General features: G+C 36.0%; 2 protein-coding genes across 5 annotated transcripts; one reads left to right on the top strand and one right to left on the bottom strand.

Annotated features, from left to right (window-relative positions):
• The first annotated feature begins 703 nt into the window (after positions 1-703).
• On the top strand, positions 704-2,648 carry LOC133857954 (cytochrome P450 71AU50-like). 2 transcript variants are annotated; one of them, XM_062293345.1, is made up of 3 exons: positions 704-841; positions 914-1,828; positions 1,899-2,648. In XM_062293345.1, exons 2-3 carry the CDS (start codon positions 941-943, stop codon positions 2,511-2,513), a joined length of 1,503 nt encoding a protein of 500 aa, XP_062149329.1. In that variant the 5' UTR covers positions 704-841; positions 914-940; the 3' UTR covers positions 2,514-2,648. The 2 variants fall into 2 exon arrangements, with proteins under 2 accessions (XP_062149329.1, XP_062149328.1); XM_062293344.1 differs by having other exon boundaries at positions 736-1,828.
• A 3,647-nt stretch (positions 2,649-6,295) lies between these two features.
• LOC133857202 (two-component response regulator-like APRR1) lies at positions 6,296-22,809 on the bottom strand. 3 transcript variants are annotated; one of them, XR_009898317.1, is made up of 6 exons: positions 22,505-22,809; positions 21,780-21,814; positions 7,836-7,997; positions 7,580-7,713; positions 7,012-7,182; positions 6,296-6,582 (listed from the first exon to the last, which is right to left on the bottom strand). XR_009898317.1 is itself a non-coding variant. In XM_062292377.1 (6 exons), coding segments are annotated over exons 3-6 (315 nt in total). In that variant the 5' UTR covers positions 7,837-7,997; positions 21,780-21,814; positions 22,492-22,800; the 3' UTR covers positions 6,296-6,573. The 3 variants fall into 3 exon arrangements, 1 of the variants encoding a protein (XP_062148361.1); XM_062292377.1 differs by having other exon boundaries at positions 22,492-22,800; XR_009898318.1 differs by lacking the exon at positions 21,780-21,814 and having other exon boundaries at positions 22,492-22,808.
• Positions 22,810-23,678: the final 869 nt, after the last annotated feature.

The following is a 23,678-nucleotide window of genomic DNA, read 5'->3' on the forward strand; positions in this document are numbered from 1 at the left end:
ACCGAACCGACTTAACCGGCTTAACTGCCTACCGAACAGACGCCTACCCCTATGATCAACAATTTAAATATAGTAAAAAGATGGCCCAGAACAGAGAAGAAATTGGCCTCTTTTTTTCATTATTTTTTTACAATTTCTGTTTCGTGTTATACTAATGTTTTTTTTTTAAAAAAAATTATTACTAAAAAGTAAAAATGTCTATCTAAGATTTTATATTTAGATTTCTAAATTAAATTAATTGTTTATAAATATATATAAATTTTGTTACATATTTGAATTGTATAAAATATATATAATTGTAGTTAGTTAAGATTTTGAAGACTCGTCGAAGACAACTAAATAAATTAACGTTAGGTATGAAAAAAATATAAATTTTATTGAATTATTTATTTATTTTGTTAATTATATATTTTTAATATTTTAATGAATTTTTGTCTCCATTGATTTGAGGCAAAATTTTGGCTCCGATCCATGATTGCTGTGTAGATGACTGATTGAGCACCAAGTGAGTCAGATTCACGTTCAAATTAATTTATATTTCTGAAGTGATTAGAAAAGCTTTTACGTTTGACAAAAAGGCTCACTAGCAGTGTGGGACTCACTACTCGCTACTCACTACTCACTAGTCAAAGAAAGAGTGCTTGTACAAGAATTTCTCATTTCTAAATTGTATGCTAGTGAGGGACTAACTACTCACTAGTCAAAGAAAGAATGCTTGTACAAGAATTTCTCATTCCTAAATTGTGTCATTTGTGTGGCACCCTTTGCCGTAAGGAAAATTCCGTCAAGTGGGTACTCGTTTTGTCTCAGCCAACCCCCCTTGACGATCGTTCTCTGACGGGTACACACAAGTCAATTATCCATAATTTTACAAAGAAAAACTCTCTGTGACGGGTGTTTTCTCTTGTTGCAGCTGAGCCTGCCAGAATCTGGATGAAACATGCCCACCATGGCTTGGACATGGACCATTGCCGTACTGGTGACGCTTGCTTTTCTCTTGCGAGAATGGGCATGGAAAAGCAGTAGCAACAAGAAGAAATTACCACCTGGTCCAAGAGGGTTCCCTATCTTCGGGAACCTTCACATGTTAGGGGAATTACCTCATCGCGATCTCCATCGACTTGCCAAAAAACATGGCCCCATCATGTACTTGCGCTTAGGCTTGGTGCCTGGCATCGTTGTCTCATCGCCTCAGGCTGCTGAGCAGTTCCTTAAAGCACACGACCTCGTGTTTGCTAGTAGACCACCTCTTGAGGCCTCAAAGTACATCTCTTATGAGCAAAAGAACTTGACCATGTCTCCATATGGCTCTTATTGGCGCAACATACGTAAGATGTGCACTCTCGAATTGCTTAGCAACCATAAAATCAATTCTTTCAAATCCATGAGAAAAGAAGAGCTTGACCTATTGATAGAGTTTATTCGAGAGGGTGCCCGTGATTGTGTTGCTGTTGATCTGAGTGCCAAGGTTTCATCTCTCAGTGCAGATATGAGTTGCCGTCTGGTGTTTGGGAAGAAGTACATGGACAAGGATCTTGATGAGAAGGGATTTAAGGCTGTAATCCACGAAGGCATGCAGCTGCTAGCAGCTCCCAACCTTGGTGATTATATTCCTTGCCTTGCGCCCCTTGACCTGCAAGGGCTGACACGACGAATGAAGGCTGTTAGTAAGATCTTTGATGACTTTTTTGAGAAGATCATCGATGAGCATGTCCAATCCAAGGACGGAAATAAGACCAAGGACTTCGTCGATGTCATGTTGAGCTTCATGGGATCTGAAGAATCTGAGTACCGTATTGAACGCTCCAATATCAAAGCCATAATTTTGGTAATTATTCATACTACTTGAATTGTTTCAAATAGAGTACTAATTTTTCTGACAATCATTCTTTTTGCAGGACATGCTTGCAGCCTCAATGGACACATCAGCAACGGTAATTGAGTGGGCAATGTCAGAACTAATGAAGCATCCGCCGGTAATGAAGAAAGTTCAAAAAGAGCTGAAAGATGTGGTGGGCTTGGAGAGGATGGTGGAGGAATCGGACTTGGATAGCTTGGAGTACTTGGACATGGTTTTGAAGGAAAACTTCAGGCTACATCCAGTAGCACCGTTGTTGCTACCTCATGAGGCCATGGAGGATTGTACTGTCAATGGTTTCCACATACCCCAGAAGTCTAAAGTGATAATAAACATATGGGCAATTGGGCGAGACCCAAGTGTTTGGAGTGATGCAGAGAAGTTCTTCCCAGAGAGATTTGTTGGGAGTGATATTGATGTCCGGGGACGTGACTTCCAACTTATCCCATTTGGGTCCGGTAGAAGAGGCTGCCCGGGGATGCAATTGGGCCTAACTGTGGTTCGGCTAGTGGTGGCACAACTAGTCCATTGCTTTGATTGGGAACTTCCTGATAACATGCTGCCAAATGAGTTGGATATGACTGAGGAGTTTGGTGTCACAACTCCAAGAGCCCAGCATCTACTTGCAATTCCTTCTTATCGCCTATGCAAATGAAAACAAGTCTTTTTTCTTGTCTAAACTTTTGTGCCCGTACTATGTGCAATGCCTGGATTTGTAGTTAACTTGTATTTGCTAATTGTATGCTGCATTCACTTATCACAACTCATAAGCTACAATTTACTCTTTTTACGCAAGAGATCGAGGCTTGCTGTTGCTGAATAATTGAACCTTGGTTTTATAGAACTCAATTTGAGGATTGTTTTTTGTTTGTACTCGATCTGCTACGCTCAAATTGAGCCAGAAGTCCCCCTCGCTTTGTGTGAAGTTTGGCTTTTTTTTCTGGAGAGCCTCATCTCTCTCTCTCTCTCCCCTTCCTGCGAGTGTCTTTCCCTTTTTCCTTATCTTCCCTAGCTTGCTCAACGCCAACTGGGGATCGGAGGACGGAGGAGCTCTACGTACTCCTCCCTTCCACCTCCTCCTCTTTCTCCCTTTTTTCCAAACCATGTTCCACCCCTTCGCTCCAACTGGGATCAGTCGACTTCGTCTGCTTCAGCACCACTGGAGTCCACTACTCCCATTAACTTTGTCCATTCCAATGTATGCATTTTCAACACGCGCAGCCTCCTCCTTTGTCAATTTATGGTTGTTAAAGATTGATGAAATAATTTAATTTACCTCGATTTTCCTATTAGCTTCAGGTTTTGGTAAAAGGGTGATTTAACATGGTATCACAATCAGATGTTATAAGTTCGAATCTTGACTCTGCAATTCACCTACATTTCAATTAAAATATTTCGCGTGTTGAGCCTCACCTATTAAAAAGAAGTTTGAGCCCACATGTGAAGGAGAATATTAAATAATTAAATTTACCTATTCCTATCAGTTTAAGTTTTTGTGGCAAGTGATTATTTAACAATGGTTCACGCGACAGATCGTTGACTTCCCCCATCTTCTTCCTCACTAGATCTTCAAAACTGGTACCTTATTTTTTATTTCGGAGAACCTCATATCTGGTTGCAGTTCCCATTTTGATGTCCACCAAGCTCTCTCGAGTATTGCACTTTTCAAACACCGTAGTGACGCTTTTCTTCTAACGCTTCGATTCAATCTTCTTCGGTACTTCTTCTCTTGCTATGAAGTGTCTTCTCGCTTGCTAAACTGTATAAATAGTTCTGTTTTTAGAGATTGCTTCTAGAAGAGGCTTAAGTTCTCCCATTGGCCTGAGTAATTTAATTATTTGACAGATTTTTAATAGTTGTAGGTTTTATTGAACTCATTTTTAGTTGTTTTGAGATTTTATTTCTAATTGTTTTGAGACTTTATTTAAGTTGTTCATCCTTTATTTTATTTCTTATGTTGTAGTTTCTCTTTTCCCTAGCTCTCCTGAATTGAATAAAAAGAAACCCTCTCCTGAACTGGTAAAACAGAGGGGGGTTTACAAGCTGCCGAAACTTGGAAGAAAAGTTCAAAGGCATTTTTGCCAATTGCCAATTGGGGGTAGTGGGCAATCGTCATCTTCTACGATCTCCTCTCTCTCTCTCTCGATACCTTATATCAGAATATTCCAAGATGTTCTCCTAAGAGTGAGAGAAAAAGGAGAAAAGAAAAGAATTGGGAGAGAAATGAGAAGAATATACATACCGAAAGCCCCAAATCAGTGTTAAAAATTGCCCCATTTCAAGCTCAATATAAAACTTCTAAAAGAATTTTGTGCCAAACTTAAAGCCACTTAAATAATTTCAACACACAACTTAATTGGGCTTCATTCTAGACTTCCTGCTATACTTGAACAAATTTTGATACTTCTTTCAATCCCAAGACAAAATCAAAAGTGAGAACAAAAGCTTTAGGCCTTCTTACTCCTATTAACCAAGTTCTTGGAAATGTCAACGATAAGAACTCTAACAACAGAACTCCACATTGCATGGTGATCGAACATAAATATACCCATGGGGACACAGAAAACTTAGTATTGTGCAAATTATCCTGATTCCTCTATTCATTTATGTCTTAAATAGAAAATATGTGCACAGGATGTGCCTTATCCTGATTCATGAACCTCACATCATGCATGTGATACCTTAAGTTTAACATCATAGTCTCCAATACTCAAACAAATTCTGTATACTGAGATAAATAATATATATATATATATATATATATATATATATATATATATATATAAAATCTGAATTTTTGGAAGAAATAAGAAACAGTTACAGAAAAGCATAGTATCAAGGTAATATTGAGTCAATACATGTGATTAAAAATTAAGGTAATAGTTCATAAATTGATTTTTTTTTTTTTAAAAAAAAAAGACAACAACAAATGTTGGCAAAAACCGCATGGTCAATCACTATATATTGTAGAGTAGGGGCGGAGGGAAAAACCCCCCCAATTTTTTGTAACCCTCTACAGAAGTCCCCCGGATGCTTTGGTTGTCTACCCTCCACCACTCATCTAGGGCCATTGTCAATGCCGGCATACATTTTTCAAGAGAGGCGGGATTCAGTACATTTATGTATTTTAATTTCTTGCTTCATTGTTTGTTTGAGAGTTTTAGAGATTTAATAATAAAGAAGAAGGAAGACGACGGTGACGTAGTTGGTTCAATTTAGTTAATATTTGACCAAACGATACATTTTATAAAGCTTGACTTAACATAAGTACAAATGCAGAAACGCTGCGTTTATTTGTTAAGTGACTCGTTTTGGTTACTGTTGCGCCAAAGTTTTTTTTTTTTTTTTCCCAAGTAAATGCCAACTTAACTTACGTTTAATGTTGTGTTCAACAACGCCAACATAAAAACGAAAACCTAGCTATAATTTTTTTTCGAAGTAGAAAACTTTTATATAAAATACTTGGGGTCGCTTGGTAAAGAGTTTTGTTGTGATTTTTTTGTTTGAATGGTAATAAGAAGTGACTGATGTGATATAAAGTAAAAAAATATGGTGAAATTTTCATAAGAGAAAAGTGAAGAAAAAATGTTTGCTAATAGTTTTGAAAAGAAATTAATTAATTTTTTTTGAAAAAATGAAAAAGAAGAGGGGGATCGAGATAGTAGCCAACCGAGACCTTACTAAACATGAGTTGTCATTTGCCTACAACTTATTGCCATAGTCTGAAAAATTGAATGAGAAAGAGCTCATCATCTCAGCAGTTCTCAATACAAAAAAGTCGACGCTAATGAGTATTAGTGTCGACTTTTGAACGCTAATAAATTGACGCTAAAAGCCCGACACTGATGCTCATCAGCCGATCATCAGCGTCAACTCAAAGGTTGACGCTAATGATAGACATATGTCAACGCTAATGCTATATGCGGCCAACGCTAAAACCTATACCACATATACCATGAGTCGACGCTGATGATAGACCATTAGCGTTGACCCTGTCGACGCTAATACCCTAAAAATTAATATATATATATATATATATATATATATATATATATTTATTTATTTATTTATTTAAAAGGCCATTAGCGTCAACCGGGTCAACGCTAATACCCTAAAAAATATATTTTTTTTAATACACCATTAGTAATTTATACATATATTTCGTAATTTATACTAGAAAGAAAATAATAAAACATACAAATCGAGGGGAAACTTAATACAATTCAAGCTTACTCAGAAGCTAATCATAATCCAACACAATATATTTACTTTAGTAGCCTAAAACTGATATATATATATATAAGGTTGGAAAGTGTTTTTGTTTCTTAGCACTCTCTAATATGTCTTAGTAATTTACAAAGTGCATACTGAGAACCGAATAACATAAAATTAGCCATTTTGGCATTCCTTTTAGTCACTTAAAAGTTGAATTCCTTTCATTTAACATTGTTGGGCAGCACACCCCATTCCTTTCATTTCGTCCCATAAGTTGGTACTAATTAATCCAAACTCTCATATACAGTATAGATTATCAACTGAAATTTGAGAAAAATGAGCATTTTTGTCCAACCACGACAACCATTAAGTCATTTGAATAATTTAACCACGACCTTAGTTCATCATCATTCCCAATACAGCTAATCAAAGAAAATTTAACATCACTCACCTTCAACTTTGAATATTGATCAGCCAACAATAAATCCTGATGGACCATGTCAACCAACCTAAGAAAGGATAAGACAAAAATCATACAAAAAGTTAGCCAAAAATGATAGAATCTTGATTCTGACATAATCAAATTGATTACATGCGTTGCAAATTTCCTAGTGTTCATTAATTATTTCTTCAAATATTTCTTTGTTTTGTTGTGTGTGTGGTGGGTGGGTGGGGGGTATATTTGAGCCTATTGCCGTGATACCAAGCCCGATAATAAAACCAAAAAAAAAAAAAAAAATGTTCAAAAACCAGATTTTGAAAAAGCAATAACTAAACCTGTAAAGTAAATCTCGAATTGATACAATCAATCACAATTTATATACATTCCATTGTCATTAGGGCCAACCATTGTCACAATTCACAAATCAATTAATTCATAACGCAGAGGTGATCTTATAATTTTGAGCAACCAAATTCCAAACCCATAGTACACTCACCTCATCTTCCTGATGGGTTGACAATTCCATCTCAGGATTGGTGCTCCTGCGAGACTTGTCATTTGTGTCATCCGAGAACAAAGTAGTAGTATTGTTTGTATTAGCATCACTAGGGTCCAAGGCCACCAAATCAAATTCATAGGTCAAAATGTTCTTCTCCGCAAGTCCAAGCTGCCAACATAATCATATGAATGAACATTTCAATATTGATCTTATAGGGAAAGATAAGCTAGCTATGAGTAAAACTTTCGAGAAAGTGTACTAGTTATATCTAGCACAAGAAGGTGGTCACTTGAATGGAAAAGTGATATTCATGGACAAGCGCACACCTATGCATTCTTCCTAGTTACTGAAAAGCCATGAGCTACAGAATAAGAGCCTCATATAAAGATGTTAACAGTCGAAGATTGTATCATTTTCTGTACCATAAAGGATCACTCCTGGCTCTTTGCATTTGCTGTGTATATAAAAATTCCCAGCATTTATTAGTGACTATCAATTTTATGTGGACATCCATCTAGGTTGCGGGAAAAAAAGGCATATGAACAAAGAGTCATGTAAAACAAACCATGTGCCTTCTTCTCCACATGTGTGTCCACAAGTTTAATAGCTCATTCGTGCGTAAAGGCTTTACAAGATAGTCCGCTGCTCCAAGCCTCAAGCACTTGACAATAACAGAGACCTCGTCTTGTGCCGACATCACTTATCAGAACAAAGACAAACTTAAATAAGGATGATGAGGATCTAATTTATCATGACAATTGAAGAGAGAAACTTATTATCAAGGAATGCATGTGCCAGTGATAAAAACGAAACAAACTTACTGAACACGAGAATGCACCGGCATTACTCTTTATCCTGATTGATGTACTTCAACATCTTCATGCCTTTGGCCAATGGAAGGTCAAGTTCAGCTGGTATTAAATCTATATTAGGTCCTGCATTCAGTGCATCAATCACCTGTCTAGCTGACCTCACTGGAGTCACTGCAAAGCAAATAAATCCAGAGTTGTCATTAATCTCCTCTCCCAAAATATAAGAAACAGAAAGTTGCATTAGACGATGAAGGAAACCCTGTTATTGGACGACAAGAGTATCTCATACTACATAATTGACAAAAAAGCAATAAATTCTGTAAAAGTTTTACTCCACATAGGCCAGATCCCATACAATTGCTTTGAAACAAGAATCAGAGAGTTTATATGTGCACTTATTGAAAAGCAAACCATGTGCTAAGAATTTTTTTTATTTGGGATGAAGAACCATGTGCTAAGCATTGTTACAGCTTAAATCCAAGCAAGACTTATAGGCCTTTACTTAAATTGCATTGGCCTTTATTTTTAGGAAATCATAAAGTTTAACATCAAGGTCGGACATTCAATTGATTCATATCAAGAAGTATTTGACTTCAAGATTGTAAAAGGAGAACATAACAAATGGAAAAGTAATACCCACAAAATGAAATTATAATGTCATTCGTTGCTTGTTTCAATGGAGTCGCCTTTCAAATTCATCTTTTAGCCATTTAAACCTTAGACAAGCTGAATTTTAAGTACAGATGATGGCAACTAAAACATGTTTCCTGGTGCCATGTTCTGTATCAATCACCATCAAAATTTATAATCTAACTGGATTTGAGAATCTGCCCTGTAAATGGCGCTGGAGATCACTACAAAAAAAACCTCAATTCGCCACATGTCTACAATAAAGGTTAATGTAAACACGCGGCGAGTTTGCCACGTGTCATGATGACAACGTGGCATATTCAATATGTGTTACAAGTGGCCACGTGTATTTATTACACGTGTCCGACTGGCCACGTGTAATAAATAATCAGACTCGTGTAAAAAATACTCGCGGCCATATTGGCACGTGTATTCATGCACGTGTCCGAATGGCCACGTTTATTTTTTACACGCGTCCAAGTGGTAGCGTGTAAAAAATACGCGTGGCCAACTATTTTTTTCTGCAAATATATATTAAAAAAAAAATTGTAGTTAAGATTTTGTACACTATGCATATAAATCATTGTATCACTTTGTGTTTTTTTAGGCAGGCTAAAAAAAAAAAAGAAAAAAAATCTTATTTTATTAACTATATATATAATTAGGGTGTATGGCTATATATAGTATATACACATAAAATTAAATTTTAGGGCTATATGCTATATGTAAATACTATACTTAGGGTTTACGTATTGAGTTCCTTATAATATATATATGGTATACTTATAAGTAAACCCTAACTTTAATTAAGGTTAGCGTTTACATCTATGGACGTGTTGCAAATAGTATACTAATTTACATATTGTAAGGTTTGGTTTTGTATACCATCTACGTTAAAAAAAAAATGCAACATAACAAAGTTAAAAATCCTATAATGGTATATATATATATATATGCATGCATGCATGTAAATGGTTTAGAAACTATATATAATGACTTGTATATACCCTAACCTTGAAGTTTATGGCTATATATAGTAAATGCACTTATTTTTAGGGTTCCGTGCTATATATAAATAGTATACTTCTATAGCTATATATAGTTTATACACTCAGTGTTATGGTTTATAGATATATATATAGTATATACACTTAGGGTTGGGGTTTATAGCTATATATAGTATATACACTTAGGGTTAGGGTTTATAGATATATATAGTATCTACACTTAGGGTTAGGATTTATGGCTATATATAGTACATACACTTAGGGTTAAGGTTTATGGCTATATATAGTACATACACTTAGGATTAGGGTTTATAGCTATATATAGTATATACACTTAGGGTTAGGGTTTATGGCTATATATAGTACATACACTTAGGGTTAGGGTTTATAACTATATATAGTACATACACTTATGGCTAGGGTTTATAATTTAATTGATTTTACATTTTTTGAATAATAATGTAAATATATTTTTCACATGTCATTATTGTACACTTTTAAATATAACATTAAATCCTAGATTGAATTTGGCTTAGGTGTTGTAACAAAAAAAATACAGTATGTTTACTCTAATTTTGTATGAGAAAGATTGTGATATTAAATCTAAACAGTTGGAAAAATGAAAAAAACTATAGCGTATATCTTATAGTTTTTTTACGGCATCTAAGTCGAAGTTTATTCAATCAAGTTAAAGCGATAATCTCCTCAAACAATTAAAAAATTAACAATTACAAAGCTAAATGTTGATTTTTCTCATTTTTTAAAGAGAAATGTTTAATTTCATTCTCTTACACATATCTTATCCATGTTTGTACAAGAGATGTGTAAATCGATCATTGAATTTATGGTACTATATGTGGGTTTTATAAATACAATATTAAATTTTCCAAAAAAAATGGGAATAAAAATGATATATAGTACACACACTTAGGGTTAGGGTTTATGGCTAATGGTACCAAAGCTTTCTTTCTAAACGCCCACCATGATCATTTGAGAGAGGAGAAAAGAGAGACCGAGAGGAGAAAAAGTGTGGTGGGTTGCCGGGGGAGGGAGGTTCCAAGCCTCCCTCCTCCCAGTTTTGTTTCCTCTTTTAGCTCTTTTAGGGCTAGAGAGGTTTTTGTTTCCTCCCTGGGTTGTTCTCAGTGGAGGCTAGAATCTCCCAGCCACTAGGGCTGTGGAGTTTTAAGTCCCCCCAGACTTGTTCTGGTGGTGGTTTTAGTCCTCCTAGTCCTTGTGGACTATGGAGTGGGGTTTGGTTTTTAATTTTGGTAGGTTTTCTTTGTTCTTGGCAGGATAGCACTCTAGAGAGGCTCCGGAGGAGGAGAGACCACCGCTTGTCTCACCGGCGGAATGATTTTGGTGTGCTCCAGTTTGTCTCATTCTTTAAGGCCAGATCTACTCTGTTCTACCGTCCTATGGTCGACACGCATCCCCCAGTCTTGCTCGCCGTTGTCCTCCAGTTCTACCGCTGCTTGATACGGCCGGAACGCTCTCCGGTGACCGACGCGTGGTCATCACGTGCCAGAGTGTTTTCCACTCCTTGGGCCGCGCGTGATGGCTACGTTCCACCTCTTTTGCCGTGTTTGGTGGCGTTCGGGAGTTTATGGTGTTCGGCTGCTGTAGGGGATCTTCTGGCGCCGGCCCGTGTTCTACAGGCGTCGTCTCCGGCGATGCTTCTTCCGTCGTCAGCTTCTGTTTTTGGGTGTTTTCTTGTTCTTGATTACAGATTGTATTTGACAGTTTGCTCTGTGTTAGATCTAGCCTAGTCATAGCTTCTTAGCATAGATTGTTTGTGACCGACTCCATAGTGCAAGTAGAGGTTCATATGTCAACGCATAGGCACCTTTCTGTTGACTAGGTTTATTTGTAGCAACTGTCGGTATGATCTGAGTTTTTGGGGTAATTGTATTGGGATATTTGTATTGTTCTGAGTCCCTGTATTGGTCTGAGTTTGACTCAGTCTGGTTGTAACTATGTTACCCCTTGGGTGTATTAATGAAATTACTCAAATTTCCCTAAAAAAAAAAGGGGGAGGGGGGGTTTATGGCTATATATAGTACATACACTTAGGATTAGAGTTTAGTTACATATATAGTACATACACTTAGGGTTAGGGTTTGTGGCTATATATAGTACATACACTTAGGGTTAAGGTTTATAGCTATATATATAGTACATACATTTAGGGTTAAGGTTTACGGCTATATATAGTATATACACGTACGGTTATTGTTTATGGCTATATACAGCACATACACTTAAGGTTAGGGTTTATTGCTATTTATAGTACATACACTTAGGGTTAGAGTTTATGGTTATATATAGTATATACACTTAGGGTTAGGGTTTATGTACATATATAGTACATACACTTAGGGTTAGGGTTTATAACTATATATAGTACATACACTTAGAGTTAGAGTTTATGTACATATATAGTACATATACTTAGGGTTAGGGTTTATAGCTATATATAGTACATACACTTAGGGTTAGAGTTTATTTACATATATAGTACATACACTTAGGGTTAGGGTTTATGGCTATATATAGTACATACACTTAGGGTTAGAGTTTATAGCTATATATAGTACATACATTTAGAGTTAGGGTTTACGGCTATATATAGTATATACACTTACGGTTATTGTTTATGGCTATATATAGTACATACACTTAGGGTTAGGGTTAGGGTTAGGGTTAGAGTTTATTGCTATATATAGTACATACACTTAGGGTTAGGGTTTATGGTTATATATAGTATATACACTTAAAGTTAGTGTTTATGTACATATATAGTACATACACTTAGGGTTAGGGTTTATAGCTATATATAGTACATACACTTAGGGTTAGGGTTTATGGCTATATATAGTACATACACTTACGGTTATTGTTTATGGCTATATATAGTATAGTATATACAGTGGCGGAGCCAGGATTTTGGGTGAGGGGGGTCAATAATTTTTTTTTCAATGAATAAAAAAAACTAAAGTTGAAAAAAATTTAAGTAACGCAATAAATAAATAATTGATCAAAATTAAACTAATTTTTAAAACATATAAATGTAACTTACAATTTAATTAAGTTGTCCTCGACGAGTCTTCATTCCTTGAAATCGTTGCATGATTTTTTCATTGCTGATAGTCTTGAATATATCCTTCTCAATGTACGTGACCAAACAATCATTCATCCACTGATCTCCCATTCTGTTACGTAAACGATTTTTAACAATATTCATTGCTGAAAATGCTCTTTCAACTGTTGCTGTCGCAACTGGTAGAATCAATGACAATGTCACCAATGAATAAACCAATGGATATGTGATATCTTTTTTCATCTCCACCATCTTCTCAGCAAGTTGCCCAATCCCTTTAAGTGTTGCAAATTCTTCACTAGAACGCATGTCAATGATATATGTTTCAAGTTGGTTGTCCAAGGTCATAAGTTGAACTGCTGAAAAATCATTTGGATAAAACTGAGCAAGACGAAGTATATTATCTTTATTAAAAGCATCAAACAAGTCATCTGGACTCAGGCATGCAACACAAAGTAATAATTCAGAATTTGCCTCAGTAAAACGTCTGTTAAGTTCTTGGAGTTGCATGTCTATAATAGTATAATAAAGCTCCACACGGTAATGATGCAAATTTGTCATGCTTTGAGCTTTTCTCCGTGATCGAGGTTGGTACATATCATCCATATTGGGCACAACAATATTTTTTTTGGCACAAAACACAGAAACTTCTTCAAATAAAGAGTTCCACCCTTCTTCTCTCATAGCCTGTAAACGTTGCTTTGAAACTTCAACCAACTTCATTGCATTCAGAATATTTTGATCTTTTCGTTGTAATGCTTGAGATAACTCATTTGTAATCCCCAAAACACTTTTCATTAAATGTAAATTGAAAGCAAATTCAAAAGTCTGTAGTGACTGAATCAATATATTTGCTTCTGCTCTTTGTTCAGAATATAAACCATCTTCCACAATATCTTCAACAGCCTCAATGATAGAAGAAAACATGAGAATAAGATTAATAATTGCACCATAATGAGAACTCCAACGTGTATCTCCAGGTCTCTTTACATTCATTTCTTGATTCAAGCCACGACCAGTAGGAATTTCATTATTTTGTAGTGCTTCCACAACATCAGCAATTCGTTTTTCACGAAGTGTGTCACGACGTTTGCATGATGCTCCAACAACATTAAAAACACTATTAACCAAGCTAAAAAAAGTTGCAATTTGGATGTGATTTTTAGCAATAGCAACTAAAGTCAGTTGAAGCTGGTGTGCAAAGCAATGAACATAATAGGCAGATGAGTTTTCATTCAAAATAAGTGTTTTAAGTCCATTCAACTCACCTCGCATATTGCTAGCTCCATCGTATCCTTGTCCTCGCAATCTGCTAATACTTAAATGATGCTTGTTAAGTACTGACTCAATTGTCCTCTTCAATACTGCAGCTGTGGTGTTGCTAACATGTGTAATGCCTAAAAAACGTTCAATCACATGGCCCCGCTTATCTACATATCGCAAAACAATTGCCAATTGTTCTTTAACAGATATATCACGAGATTCATCAACTAGGATTGCAAATGATGAGTCTCCAAGATCTTTAAGAATAACATCTAGAGTTTCACTTGCTGCAGCATTTGCTATATCTTTTTGAATGTCCGGTGCAGTCATTTGATGATTTTCTGGAGCATTTTCCAAGACTACTTTGTCAATTTCTTCGCTATGATTCGCAAGAAACTGCAACAATTCACGAAAATTTCCTTGATTACTTGAGCTTTTAGATTCATCATGGCCACGGAATGCTAATCCTTGTTGTTGTAAAAAGCGAATACAATCAACTGATGTATTCAAACGAATTCTATAGTCCCTTTTTTGTTGATCTGATTGCTTGTCAAAAAATGTTATGATGCTTTGTTTCTGATTTAACAAAGCTTCACATCTTCGTCGAGCTTGATTATGTGCACTATTGTGAGCCCCCACATGACTCTGTAACTTATCTTTCTTTTTCCAATTTTTAAACCCTTCAGTAACAAATGAGTCTCCTCCTGCTTGATTTCCAGTGTCTGGTCTGAAGAGATAACAAAACAAGCAATACGCAGCATCTTTTAAAATGCTGTATTCCAACCAGTCAGAATATTCTTTGAACCATGCTGGATTAAAACGACGCCATGTTTTTCCAAATTGCGTTTGTGGAAAATTATGCTCAAATGGTTGACAAGGTTTTTTTTGTAGATATGCTCTTCGAATTTTGTCTCTATCACTAGGATGGTAATCAGAAATTTTTTTTCTCAAGCAAGGATCGGCTGTCAGATTTGCTGAATCGATCTCAATACGAGCTCGTTTAGAATTTGATTGTAGTTCAATTGAATCATTGTTCTCCATAATCTCAGACAACTACAATTATATATTTTATATAATTAATATATGAAACAAAATTATATATATATTCCTAAACAATTAAATATAAAAACAATTGTAAAAAAAAATTAAATATAAAAAAAAAATTTGAAAAGAACAATTTAAATATAAAAACTTAAATCTTAATCAATAAGAAAATTTATTACATACCTGAAACTGAAATGTTGAATTTTGTTCAGAAATTACTTTGAACGGTTGAATTTTGAACGAGAGGAGTATAGAAAAATAGAAAATAAGACTTGCTTCAAGTTTAACCCAGCACAAAAAATAACACCATGGCTGACGGCTATACAGCTCTAAATAAGAATAAGGTTTTTTTTTTTTTTTTTTTGTGTGTTTTTGTCCCAAGTGATCTTATCCGTTAAAAAAAATCTGAACCGTCCTAAATTTTTTTGATTTCCTCTGAGTTCTAAAGCCAAACGCTGCTGCGCACATGGTCACGTGAAGTCACGACTAACAACTCACAAATACTCCTAATGACTCACACTGACACACACTAATTAGTGATTTTTTTTTTTTTAAAAAAAAAGTAAATAATAATGATACTTTTTATTGTGACAACTGACAAGTCACCTAGTGTGATAGGCTTTTTATTGTATTGCTTTAGCCTTTACGGTAGTAGACTAGTAGTCTTGTGACTCTTGTAGTTGTAGATGTGAACTTATTTGCTTTTTTTTTAAAAAAAAAAAAAAAAAAATTAAAAGAAGCTAATGTCATCCGAAAGCAGGTGTAGATGTGTAGTCTCAAGTCTCGAGTACTAGGCTTATCATGACTCTTGAATTTTTTAACTTTTAAATTAATTAAAAGATGCGTTTTTTTAGAAAACTTAAAAAAGTTGCTCATTGTCTTCAACCTTCGTCATTTCGTCCCTACCGCAGATTGCAGTTCCGCCATTTCTGTATTCTGTAAAGAGCTACATAGTTGAGTTATCTCAGTTATGGAAAAAAAAAAAAAAATCTCACGGCAACTCGGCAAGTGATGGGCAACTTTGTCCATTGATGAAATGCTGAGGGGGGCATTCTAGGGACCAGGAATTTTTTTTTTTTTTTTACCAGGTGAAAAATTATTTTTTAGGAGGTGAGGGGGGGCATTTGACCCCTCTCGACCCCCCCTCCCTCCGCCCCTGAGTATATACGTACACTTAGGGTCGGGTTAGGGTTTATATATATATATATATATATATATTTATAATGTTTACTTTTTTCAAAAAAATTAAAACAAAAATTACAATTGGAGATGTGTAATAAAATTACACGTCTCCCATTAGGGACGTGTATATAAGTACACGTCCCTAATTGGCCCCGTGGCATTACACCACGTGGCCAAAATTTGGCCAGGTCCGCAGCGCGGGACAATTCCCGCTCGCCACCTCGCCATTTCTTTTAAATTATTATTTTTTTTAAAAAAAAATATATTAAATGGGTAGCTTCCAGAGGAAGCTACCCATCGATCATCTCTCTCTCTCTCTCTTACTCTCACTGTCTCTCTCTCACTCTCTCTCTCCCTCTCCGTCGCCGTCACCGTTACCGAACCACCGACCACCGCGCGTCCAGCCGTTCCTCTGGCTAGCTCCCTCTCCGTCATAGCACCTCCGGCCAGCTCACTCTCTCCCTATCTCCCTCCCTCTCTCTCTCTCTGTATTTGTCTCTGTCTCTGTATCTGTCTCTCTCTCTCTCTCTCTCTCTCTCTCTCTCTCTCTCTCTCTCTCTATCTCTAACCCAAACACCGGCCCTAAACTCCGGCCGGCAATTTAACCACTCCGGCCGTGACCCTTCTCTATAAAAAAAAATACACTTATCTCTCTCTCTGTCTCTCTGTCTCTCTGTCTCTATCTCTCTCTATATCTGTCGCTCTCTCTCTCTCTCTCTCTCTCTCTGAACTCCGGCCGGCTCCAAACTCTCCGGTGAGCTTCAGGTCCCTCTCTCTCTAAATATCTCTCTGTCTCTCTCTCTCTCTCTCTCTCTCTCTCTTTGCATCTCTCTCTCTGACTTGGGTTTTTTTTTTTTGTTTTGTTTTATTAATTTTTTTTTCCCAACAATGCAGGTACAAAATATTGTAGGAGCATAAATTACACTACAACAAATATAAGGAGTATAAATTGTGAGTAATTTTTCCTGATTTTTGTCCTTGATTTTTTTGCTATAATAAACGTGGTACATTTAAATGTATTTGTTTAAAATATGTTCCTAATTGTTTTAATATTTTTTTTTTTTTTTTTTTTTAGTTTTGCTGTGGTTTTGCATAGAAATAATGGACTGTTTTTTTTTCCCCATGCAATGCTACTGAATATTGTTGTGGTTTGTATATATATTGTTGTGTTTTTTTTTTTTGTTTTTAGTTTTGATGTGGTTTTGCATGGGAAATATGCGTACCTTTTTTTTTTTGTCTTTTTTTGATATATTTTACTGTACTACAAATATGGTTTTGCATGGGAAACCAACGATTACAATTGACCGTCCACTTTTTACTTCATTATTCGTATTATAAAATTTACAATATCATTTTGTCACTTTAAATGTTGGTGTGAGGAGAAAAGACATTTTTTTTTTCTAAGCATTCAGTACAATTTGCCTTAACAACAAAATTTAAAAAAGCAACACAAAATCAATATATGCATTTTACAAATAGTCGACATATACAAATTCATAAAAAATCAAAATATGAAAAAATGAATTCTAAAAATGGTCCACATATACAAAATCACCTTCTTAAAATAAAATTGTGGAATTGTTTAAAATAAAATTTAAACAAGTATGATGTACAATTAATTTCAGCATTTTTTTTAAAAAAAGAATAATATAGTTTAATTGTACATTTGTGTTGCTATTGTCCTTTTTGACAAATTTTTACAAAAATTATTTTCAAACAAACTTGTCCTCATTTAATAATAAAATGATCGTACCCAACAATTTCAACCGAAATTAACCTCAATAATTATAATCAATAAAACAAAAACAAATTTGAAACAAATTTTCCACCGTCTGCCATTTGCAATAATATATGTTATTGAGCAATTTATAATAAAGGTCTAAACCCTAAACCCTAAACCTTAAACCCTAAACCCTGAAAAAAAAAAAAATATATAAAAACCCTAAATCCTTAAGAAAAAACAAAAACCTTAACCCTAAACCCTAAACCCTAAACCCTTAAGAAAAAACAAAAAACTTAACCCTAAACCCTAAACCCTAAACCCTAAAAAAAACCAAAAAACCCTAAAACCTAAAAAAAAACAAACCCAAAAACTATAAACCCTTAAAAAAAAAAAAAAACTCTAAACCCTTAAGGAAAAACTAAAACCCTAACCCTAAACCCTAAACCCTTAAAAAAAAAAAAAAAAAAAACAAAATCAAACACTCTAAACCCTTAAGAAAAAACTAAAACCCTACCCCTAAACCCTTAAAAAAAAAAAAAAAAAAAAAAAAAAAAAAAAAAAAAACTAAAACCCTAACCCTAAACCCTAAACCCTTAAAAAAAAATAAAAAAAATAAAAAACCCTAAACCCTTTATAAAAAAAAATAAATAAATAAATTAAAAAAAAAAAAAAAACCCTAAATCCTTCAAAAAAGAAAAATAAAAGAAATAAACCTTAAATCCTTAAAAACAAACAAAAACCCTAACCATAAACCTTAAACCCTAAACCCTTAAAAAAAAAAAAAAATTAAACCATAACCCTAAACACTAAGCCCTAAAACCATAACCGTAAAATTGTAACCCATGTTCTTTCTTTTTTACAAGTTTATACTGTAAGAAATACGATTTGTCTCGGTCTCTTAACCCTATACAGAGAAATATGGACAAGTTTTGGATGTTAGCACGTAGGGGTACGACACAGTATAATGACGGGTTTAGGGCGTTTGTGGCATTTGCCGTTAGTAACTGTACGGCTGTCGATGGCAAAATTTACTGCCCATGCAAGTATTGTCGAAATAACCAGCGTCACACTCCAGATTACGTTCTTGCCCACCTGACAGGGGTAGGGGTATGACTCCGGGATACAATTTGTGGTATATGCACGGTGAGACCATGAGCGGGTCTGTTGTTCGTGGTCAGTGTTCGAGTCATCCCAGTGGCACAGATTCGGAGGCCGGTAGCACTAAATAGGGTGAATTCACAGAACAAGGGGGGCCCTGGAACATGGTGGTGAGATACGCGCCATGTTGCGTGACGCCTTCGGCGTGCACGATGTTGTTGAAGCCGTCAGTACGAATCTGCATCAAGTTGACATGGAACCTCTTGCGGGGACGTATTGAAGTACTAAGAGTTGTTAAAGACTGCCGAGAAGCCACTTCACCTTGGTACCAAGCATAGTAAATTGAGTGCTACTGTACACATGTATAATTTGAAGTGCGTTGGAGGTATTAGTAACAAAAGTTTTTCAGACATTCTCGAGTTTATCAACCAGTTGTTGCCTCCTTGTGATGAGACATTGCCAGTTAATACGTATGAGGCCAAGAAGTTCCCTAAGTTCCATGGGTCTAGGGTATGAGAAGATTTCGGCGTGCCGTAATGACTGTATGTTATTCTTGAAAGACAATAAAGACTTAGATTCATGTACCGTATGTGGAGAATCTAAGTGGAGGGCTGATACACATATAGATGAGGATGGTGAGGTCATATCATCGAGGAAAAAATGCCTGGTGAAGATGTTGAGGTGGTTTCCACTCATCCCACAGTTATAGAGGTTATTCATGTCTGAGCATACTGCGCCCTATATGAGATGGCATGCAGAAGGCCACACTAGGGATGGCGTATTGAGGCACCCGCCGACAGTGAGGCATGGAGATCGTTTGACATTTTACATCCAGATTTTATGGCAGAAAGTAGGAACGTCCGGCTTGGTTTGACAGCAGATGGATTTAATCCTTTTAGGAACATGAGCACACCCCACAGCACATGGCCCGTAATGCTTGTGCCTTACAATTTGCCTCATTGGATGTGCATGAAACAGACGTCGTTCATCTTGTCACTGGTTATCCCTGGACCGAGCTCACCTGGTATGGATATTGATGTCTACCTTCAGCAATTGATTGATGAGTTGCTGGAACTGTGGAATGTAGGGGTACAGACATTTGATGCTTCAAAGATGGAAAATTTTAATATGCGAGCTCAGTTGATGTGGACAATAAACGACTTGCCAGCGTATGCAGATTTATCTAGTTGGCCTAACAGGGGTGTGAAGGCATATCCTTACTGTATGCAATCGACACATTCTAAATATTGGAAGAATGAAAAGAAATTTTGCTCTATGGGGCACAGGAGATACTTGCCAACTGAACATCTATGGCGGCTGAACAAAAGAACATTTGACGGTACTGAAGAATTTGACAGGGCGCCAAATGTGCCATGTGGAGACGAGATCCTCCGACAGTTATACAAAGTTGCGTTTGGGGATGAGAACACGGGTAAGAAGAAACGGAAGAAGCGGAAGACGGGTGCAGCAAGTTCCGATGATGTTATGTGGAAGAAGAAAAGTATTTTTTTTAGATTGCCGTACTGGAAAGACAATTTGCTTCGGCACAATCTTGATGTCATGCACATAGAAAAAAATGTCATGGATAATATACTTGGCACTATTCTGAATATCAAAGGGAAAACAAAGGACAACCTGACAGCTCAGCTGGACTTCCAGGAAATGGGGTTGAGACCTAAGTTGCATCCGTTCACAGCCGCAAATGGTAAGACATATATACCCGCTGCCTGTCACACGATGTCTAGGGAGGACAAAGAAAATTTTCTGAAGGTTCTTCGAAATGTGAAGGTCCCGAACGGATACGCTTCGAACATTTCACGGTGTGTTCGGCTCAAGGATCGTACAATTTCGGGGTTGAAGAGCCATGATAGCCACATATTGATGCAACAGCTTCTCCCAATTGCCTTGCGCCAGTCACTGCCAGATAAAGTAGTTAGACCTCTTATGGAGATTTTTGCATTTTTCAGAGGCATATGCTCAACCAAGCTAACACAAGATGAGATGGACAGACTGTAGGGTGACGTCTGTATCACTTTGTGCAAGCTAGAACAGGTATTTTTTTACCAGCATGGTCCATTTGGTCGTGCATCTTGTGCGCGTGTGTAGACTCGGCGGACCTGTGCAGTATAAGTGGATGTGCCCGGCAAAGAGGTAAAATTTCACATAATATATATATATATATATATATCCTAAACAGGGACAATTTCTTGTCGTGTATGTGTGTACACCAGGAGTCTTGGGGGTTTCAAGTCTAATGTGCGCAGTAAAGCGGCTCCTGAGGGGTGCATTTGTAACGCCCCGCTTTTACAAAAAGTGTAAGTGAAATTTTTTCGATTTCCACGTGACATTACTAAAACATCAGAGTTATAAATTGGCAGCGGAATATAATATATCCAACAGACTTGGAATTAAATAACACATCAGAGCTTATAATCACGTGTATATGCAATATATGATCCATGGTAGCTTTCACAGTCATAGATTGAATATATACATAACCATAAAAACAGTAATATGACTGTTTTATATGCAAGGTTTAATTATCATCTTTTGCACTCCTCTCGTGATGGAATCTATGGTCCGGATTAGCGTGTTGTGGGAACCTACGGTCCCAGCTGGCAATACCATCACCCCCCCCGCTGTATTAGCCAACTCTCACTTAAAGCTTATTTTATCTTGGCCTAGGAACCTATGGTCCCAGCTGGCCTGTAAACCTACGGTTACAGCATTTCATTATTATCTTTACGGGAACCTAAGGTCCCACTGGCAGCCATCACCCCCCCCCCCACGCTACATACCAGCTTTGTTATTAACCATTTAAATTAAAATAGAAAATATGTAAAATCACATGCACGAACAAATAAATAAAGCAGTAAACACAATATTATAGTAAGTATAGAGATACTTACAGCCTTTTGGTGCAGTTCTCATAACAGTTCATTCTCTGCAATAAATATATATTTACATACAAAGTGTTAACATCATTAATTTAGATATTAATTATGTTCACTTAGGTACATTTATTTGGAAAGCCAATTATATCATTATGAGTTTATGGAACTCAATATAGTAATTATAAACTAAACTTAGCATCTAATTTCCATGTTTGATTAATATCATAAAATTAATCGTTCACTAATTTTTAAAATTCTAATACTCAGCTGATTACCAATTAAAACATTAACATAAGCCATTAATTCATATTTTACAATTTAACCATCAGAATCATAAAAGTTCTCTTAACTCACTTAGTTAAACAAACTAAAGCAACTTCCCAACTTCAACCGAAAGATCAATCTTCAAAGCTATAAGAATTCAGCCAATCTCAAGAAATACACCACAAAACCTTCAATAGATAAACACCATCCAAACAACTACCCCAACAGAAGATACAAGGCTAAACACGGAATCACACCTAGAAAACACCCAATCCAAAACATAGTCAAACCAATATACACACTCTCACCCAATCAATTGAATCCACACAAGGGAATCACTGCTGGGAATTCTGAAAACTACCAACACCCAATTCAGCGTTGACGCCTAAACATACACAAACATAATTGGGTATACAACTAGAATCCATACATGGCCCAAAACATCTCACAGCAAAATACTTACAAAACAGAGGTACCTTCAAACCACACCGAGTTGTCCAAAAACCCAGTTCTCCCGATCTCTCAATCTCTGCCTCTCTAATTTCGGTCTCCTCCTCTCCTTGAATCTTCCTCTCTCACAATCTCTCTCGTTCAGTCTGTGATTCTCGGGAGAAGCAGAGAGATGAAGAAAAAGAATTAAAGAAAGAAGGAGTACAGAGGAAAGAAGAAAAGTGGAAGAATAAAGAAAAGGAAGGGAGGTGCGAGTTTACTGAAGGGCAACGCGCTGTTTTATAACCGACTGATAAGTGGAGGCAGGCTGGAGTTGTTTTGTTTAAACATAGAGGGGGACGAGCGAGTCGGAGAGATGCATTTTAAAAATGTGAGAGTAATGAGTGTAGGAGCTGGAAAGCAGGCTGCAGAGTACTGTGTTGGTTTAAAAAGACCAGTGGAATACGACGCAAGGGATGACGCAGAGACAGCTGATAGTTCTATAATTTATCAACAGTTAGAGTTTTATACACCAGGTCTTTTTTTAATACCATCTGTCTCATTAAAATTATCAATCTAAATTCGTTTTAGAGTTTTATACACCAGGTCTTTTTTTAATACCAATCTCTCTCAAATTCAGTTCTCTCTCTCTCTCTCTCTCTCTCTCTCTCTCAATCTTTGATCGTCTCTATCTTGGTTTGGGTCCAGCACATAACAAAGAAAGGAAGGAAGATCAGAAGGTAATCTCCCTTAGATTCTCTTTCTCTCCCTCTCTATTTCTCTATCTCTCTCTCGGCTCTACCTACAGAGGAAGAGGAAAAAGAAGAAAAATAAAAGAAAAAGAAAAATAATATTTGGTTTTTAATTAAAGATTTGTTTTAATATTGTGATTTTATGAGTTAAATCTAACGTTTTTAAAATGTGTTTTAAATAGGGTATTTCAAACGGAGTATTGAAATATAAAAATACGCCGTTATGATGCCCGAGTGAAAAATACATTTTACAAAATGCGCCATTACGCTGCCCAAATACTTTTAAGTATTCTAGGCATTTATTTATTAATGCCATTACTCTGCTCAATTTTTATAAGGTTAAAATAAGAAATAAGTACGAAGTTATTTTATTACACTTGTGTTTAAAGTATAAAACTTGTTAATTATATTAACGTATTTATTAAGTTTATTTGATATAAAAATAAATATATATGCTTTTTAATGTTAA

The sequence above is a fragment of the Alnus glutinosa genome, chromosome 14 (assembly GCF_958979055.1).
Source record: "Alnus glutinosa chromosome 14, dhAlnGlut1.1, whole genome shotgun sequence".
Classification (NCBI taxonomy): domain Eukaryota; kingdom Viridiplantae; phylum Streptophyta; class Magnoliopsida; order Fagales; family Betulaceae; genus Alnus; species Alnus glutinosa.